Source organism: Empidonax traillii, unplaced genomic scaffold, assembly GCF_003031625.1.
Source record: "Empidonax traillii isolate 1590-97213 ecotype Southwest subspecies unplaced genomic scaffold, ASM303162v1 scaffold3379:size13271, whole genome shotgun sequence".
In the NCBI taxonomy this organism is placed as follows: Eukaryota; Metazoa; Chordata; class Aves; order Passeriformes; family Tyrannidae; genus Empidonax; species Empidonax traillii.
In genome coordinates, this window is record NW_020958572.1 from 7,380 (window position 1) to 13,271 (window position 5,892).

Below are 5,892 nucleotides of genomic sequence, written 5' to 3' on the forward strand. Positions count from 1 at the left end.
ATTGACTCCCAGGAAATATCAGAGGGGGGGTCCTTCAGAAGCCTCCTTGCAGATGACAGTGCTGGCCTGGAGATAACAGGATTGCTCTGGGAACAGTGCCCTCTGAGCTTCTTTTAGGAGCTAAAGCGAATCCCAGCTTGGCCCAGGGGGGTTGCTTGTGCTCCGGTTAAGCAGCACCAGCTCTCTCCCCCCCCCCACTCCTTCCCAGCCTGCTGAGGGAGGTTTTCCAACTCCCACTAAAGTTCTGGAATAGAAAACTCCCTGGAGATTTTTTTCTGCTGCAAAGAAAATTCCAGCTTGGGGCAAAGGTTCTTATCTCAAAGGCAACGGTGTCACCCCCTGCACAAACCACACCCTGGGAGCCCCTCTGGTGCTCCCCTCCCCCAGGTCAGGAAATCTGGGATCAGAGAGCTCCAGGAAAATGGGAGAAAGGCAGAACCTCCAGATCTACATCCAGGCAGTCCATTCTTCCTTCACCCTCTGATCGCATCACATCAGCACGACAAATCTGCCTCCATCCCGCCTGCACAGCCCCTGCAGGTGTTCCACTGCTGCTCAAACAGCATTAAAATCACATTTAAATTGCAGAAGAGTTTAGCCTGATGGTTTCCTGCTGCTCTGAGCTGCAGCAACAGAGAAAACACCCCTGTGAGGGTGCTGAGGGCTCAGGGCCTCTCCCAAAACAAGTGCATTAAACACCAAGGCAGCAAGAATCCCTTTTCCCCTCCGGTTTTTGCTGTCTGTGACCCTGTAAACATTATTTACAAACTTTTCCGGGCTGTTTATTCCTCTTGGTCCTTTCATCTTCGGGGAGGAGCAGGAACAGAGAGGGACCCTGAGCACCCAGCCAGGCTCAGGGGGCAGGAAAACAGAGCCAGGCTGGTTTTCCAAGGCTCTTCTGAGTGGAAAAACCAAACCTTTTCCATCAGAGAAACACAACTTCACTCCTCACTGAGCCCACCCAGGGAGGGCATTCCCTGGGGGCGATTTAGGAGGTACCAAAGTCTTTCCTAAGGCAAAGTCTGGGAGCCCAAACTCACCCCCAGGAGATGATTTAGAAGGTACTAAAGTCTTCCCAAAAGGAACCTGCGACTCCCCCCTCCCGCCCCCTCCATTCCCTGGGATGGTTTAAAAGGTACCGAAATCTTTCCTAAGGGAAGGTCTGGAGCCCCAGACTCATTCCCTGGGATGATTTAGGAGGTGGCCAAGTCTTCCCAAAGGAAACCTGGGAGGTCTGGAACCCCAACCCCTCATTCCCTGTGGAAGACTTCCAAAAGGGAACCTGCAGGGTTTGTAACCGCCCCCACCCCCATTCCCTGGAGATGATTCGGGACGTACCAAAGACATTCCTAAGGGAAGCTCTGGAACCCCAACCCTCACTCCCTGGGAACGATTTGGGACGTACCAAAGTCTTTCCTTAAGGGAAGGTTTGGACCCCCCGCCCCTTCATTCCTTGGGGATGATTCGGGAGACACCAAAGACCCCCCCTTAGGGCAGGTTTGTAACGCCCCCCATTCCCCAGGGGTGATTTCGGAGGCACCAAAGGCCCCCCCCAAGGAAAGGTTCGTACCCGGGATACCCCACAAAACACTGTTCACATCCCCATCTCCGGGGGCGGGATCCGCTCCTTCGGGGGGTGACAAACAAACTCAACGAGGGGCAAATAAATGCCCCACACACACACACCACCCACCCCACCCACCCCACACCCCACGAGAGGGTCACGCAGCGGCCGCGCCAGGAGGAGGCGGGACGCCCCGCTGCCCCCCGTACTCCCTCGTCTCTCCCCACCCTCCTGCGCCCCCAAGATCGCCCCGCACCTTGTCCTGGGGGTCCCGGGCCCCGCCGGGGCCGCGCCCGGGCCGCTGCCGCACCTCGGCCATGCCGGACCCGCGCCCGCCGCCCGCCGCCGCCAGGGGGCGCCACCGCGCTGCGCGCCGGCCAATGGGCGGCGCGGGATGCCCCGAGGGGGCGGGGTTTGTGTGGCCCTGGCCACGCCCAGGTGTGGCGGGCTGGTGGAGGGCGCCATGTTGGGGAGGGAGCGGCGCCGCCTGGGAACCAATGGGAGGCGAGGGATGAGAGAAAGGGCGGGGCTTGGGGCGGACCCGGATGTTGGGGGGCGCCATGATGGAGGCGAGAGTGCGTCACTGAGGGAGGGAGGGAGCGAGGGGGGAGCCCCGCGCGCGGGAAGGTGTTTATCCTAACGGCACCAACGGGCTGGGCCTGCGGACGCTTTTCGCTCCGGCCCGCAGTTCCCGTCAGGAAGCGGTGTCTGAGGAGGGGCGCGCCCGCCGCGCTGTCCCTGCGGGCAGGCCCTGAGGGGTCAGCGCTCCCCTCAGCCGAGGCCCTGCAGGGATCGGGGAGTCCTTCGGGGGGGACCCTGCAAGGGATCGGTCCCCCCTCAGCCGCCGGGCCCCGCCGCCATCGCTGCGCAGCGAGGCGGGGGCCGCTGCTCTGTGTAACGCGCGCGGTGATTGGCTCCCGCTGCGTGGCGGGGCGGGAGTACGGGGCGGAGCGGCGCTGTGATTGGTCGGCATCGAGGGGGGTCTTCTATGAAAGCGCCGATGAGATTGGGCAGAGGGAGGGGAGGGCCGCTGGCGATTGGCTGTCGCGTGGCGGTGGGCGGGGCGACAGAGCCTATAAAGGGAGCTGTTGGCGGGAGGCCTGCTCAGTCCTCCGTCGCTTCTCGTGTGTTTGCTCTGCCGCTGCTCCCGCTGGTGCTGCCGCCAAGATGTTCGAGGCGCGGCTGGTGCAGGGCTCGGTGCTCAAGCGGGTGCTGGAGGCCCTCAAGGACCTCATCACCGAGGCCTGCTGGGACCTGGGCTCGGGCGGCATCAGCCTGCAGAGCATGGACTCCTCGCACGTCTCCCTGGTGCAGCTCACGCTGCGCTCCGAGGGCTTCGACACGTACCGCTGCGACCGCAACATCGCCATGGGCGTCAACCTGTCCAGGTCGGGCGGCGGCGAGGCCTCAGCGGGACGCGCTGGGACGGGGCGGCCGAGAGGGGGCTGAGGGCGGCGGGGAAGGGGGGGGGTGTGAGGGGGTATGCGGGTCTGTGAGGGGGAATGCGGGGTGAAGGAGCAGCCCTTGGGGAGCGGGGGGCGCCCGGAGCCCCCTCAGCCCTTCTTCTCCCCCTCCCTCCCCAAATTCCCCTCACGGTTCTCGCGCCTTTTTTTTTTTTTTTTTTTTTTTTTCCTCCCGCGGCGCGCGCGCCGTGACGTCACTGCCGGCGCCGAGTGGCGGGAAAAGCCGGCGCGGGGCGGGAGGAGCCGCGGCCATGGAGCTTTGGAGACACGGATCGCGGCTCTCCAGTCACTGAGGCTGGAAAAAAACTCTGAGATCATCGAGTCCATCCTAAACCTCCCCTGGGGCAGCTCAAGGCTGTGCCGTCTTGTCCTGCTGCTGGTTCCTGGGAGCAGAGCCCGACCCCCCCCGGCTCCCCCTCCTGTCAGGGGGTTGCAGAGAGTGAGAAGGTCCCCCCTGAGCCTCCTCCTGTCCAGGCTGAGCCCCCCCAGCTCCCTCAGCTGCTCCTCCCAGCACTTGTGCTCCAGCCCCTTCCCCAGCCTCGTTGCCCTTTTTGGTCCTTACAGAATCCTGGGGGCGGGGGGCGTCAGGAGGAGCACTGGGAGCAGGGCAGGGAGCGATCCTGCCCCTCTGCTCAGCCCTGCAGTGCTGTGTCCAGGGACATGGAGCTTCTCTCCTGAGAGGAAAGGCTGAGGGAGCTGGGGCTGCTCAGCCTGCAGGTGGGACCAGTGACCCTCTGTGGTCCCTCCCAACCTCACCCACTCCGTGAATCAGCTCTGTCACTGTGTCCAGCTGTGGGACAGGAATGTCCTCCTGTCCTCTGCAGGATGCTCAGCCCTGTGCTGCTCTTGGGGCAAGAGGCACTTTGGGACTCTGAAGGCTGAATAACACCGGGATTTGATGTGGAATACAGTCCCTACACCCCCCTGTTTTTCCAACAGGGTTAAAAGGAGAGCTCTCACTGATAGCTGAGATTGTCTGGGAGTGCAGCATCCAAAAGGTTGATCCCTAAAAAGAGTTTACTGCTTTTATTAAAGTTCACACAAATCTAACCATCACATGGATCTTGAAAATTCCATCCGGGAATTATCCCAATCAGCAATTTGGGAGTGACAGTCCCAACATCATCCAGAGCTGAAAACACGGATTGGAGTATTTTATTCTGACAACTGCAGCATCACAGCTTCCAATCCTGAGGGTCACCTGCCTTTTCTTCCCCCTCCAGCATGTCCAAAATCCTGAAGTGTGCAGGGAATGAGGACATCATCACCCTGCGGGCGGAGGACAACGCAGACACCTTGGCCCTGGTGTTCGAGGCACCGAGTGAGTGTTGAGTTTGGGAGCTCCTTTGCTGGTGGGATGTTCTCAGGCAGCCTCACAAACCCCACATGTGGTTCCTGAACCACACCGAGGGAAGGAAAGGGGAGGGGACACCTTATACTCGAACTCTTGGGGAGTCTGGAGATCTAAACTTGGCCAATACTTCCTTTGTAAGGGGAAGGCTCTTGTCTAGGCCAGGCACAGGTGCCCTTACCTGTCCTTTTTTCAGCCTGTAAGAGGCTGTTTGAGGCACTTCCAGATTTCCAGCCCCAAGGAAACGAGGTGGATCTCACTGTCATCACTGAGGTGGCTTTGGGGTGGGGGGAAGAGTGGCAGAAGTTAAATTCGGGTTGGTAACACTTGGCCACGCTGCACCTTGTTCGTTTGGGTCAGGAGGAGGTTTCTGATCATGAGGTGAAGCTGATGGATAACAGAAGTTAAATTCGGGTTGGTAACTACTCAGGAACACTTGGCCACACTGTGCTTTGCTCCTTTAGATCAGGAGAAGGTCTCGGATTACGAGATGAAGCTGATGGATCTGGACGTGGAGCAGCTCGGCATTCCAGTAAGTGGGGGCCCGAGTGGCTGATTTCTGAAGGTGTTTAAAACCCGTGCCAGGGCTGGAGGGTGAGTGAAGGTAGCTGTGTGAGGGCGGTGGGGCTGGCAGGGCAGCGCTGGCTGTGCCCCCAGGAGCAGGAGTACAGCTGCGTGGTGAAGATGCCGTCGGCGGAGTTCGCGCGGATCTGCCGCGACCTGAGCCACATTGGCGACGCCGTCGTCATCTCCTGCGCCAAGGACGGCGTCAAGTTCTCTGCCAACGGAGAGCTGGGCAACGGCAACATCAAACTGTCCCAGACCAGCAACGTGGACAAGGAGGAGGAGGCTGTGAGTGCACGGAGCTGCTCTGGATGAGCCTGAGGGGTTGGGGTTGGAAGGGACCTTCAGGGGGCTGCTGGTGCACCCAGAGAGTGGTTGGCACTGAACAGGCTCCCCAGGGCAGTGGGCACAGCCCCAAGGCTGCCAGAGCTGCAGGAGGCTTTGGATGATCCTCTTGTAGATGGATCTGTGCAGGGCTGAGGGTATGACTGGATGGTCCTTGTGGGTCCCTCCCAGCTCAGGAATGCCCTGCAATTCCATGAGCCCCTGCAGTGAGCAGGGACAGAGCTGTGTCTGCCCCTGGGGTGTGGATTGTACTCCACAAATCGTGGCCAGTTTGAGGTCCTTGCCCTGGGCCCCAAGTGCTGACCAGGACAGTGGGAGCAGCCCTGCCCTCTGAGATGTCCCAGTCACTTGTGTGAGTCATTCTCTGGAAGGAGCTCCTGCAGCTGCATTTCCTGAGCTGTGCCCTGGTTTTTTTAGGTCACAATAGAGATGAACGAGCCAGTCCAGCTGACCTTTGCCCTGAGGTACCTGAACTTCTTCACCAAAGCCACCCCCCTGTCCCCTACAGTCACACTCAGCATGTCTGCAGACGTTCCTCTGGGTGAGTGCAAGTGGCTCTGCTGGAGAAATCTTGCAGGATTGGAGCTTGTGAGTTGACTTTGCTG

The 5,892-nt window shown here is 60.2% G+C and overlaps 1 protein-coding gene across 1 annotated transcript; it reads left to right on the forward strand.

Moving 5' to 3' along the window:
• The first annotated feature begins 2,608 nt into the window (after positions 1-2,608).
• Positions 2,609-5,832, forward strand: LOC114072510 (proliferating cell nuclear antigen-like). The gene is given in 6 exon segments (XM_027910395.1): positions 2,609-2,952; positions 4,251-4,348; positions 4,843-4,910; positions 5,036-5,230; positions 5,705-5,798; positions 5,801-5,832. Coding segments are annotated over 6 exon segments (708 nt in total). The 5' UTR covers positions 2,609-2,731.
• The last annotated feature ends 60 nt before the right edge of the window (positions 5,833-5,892 follow it).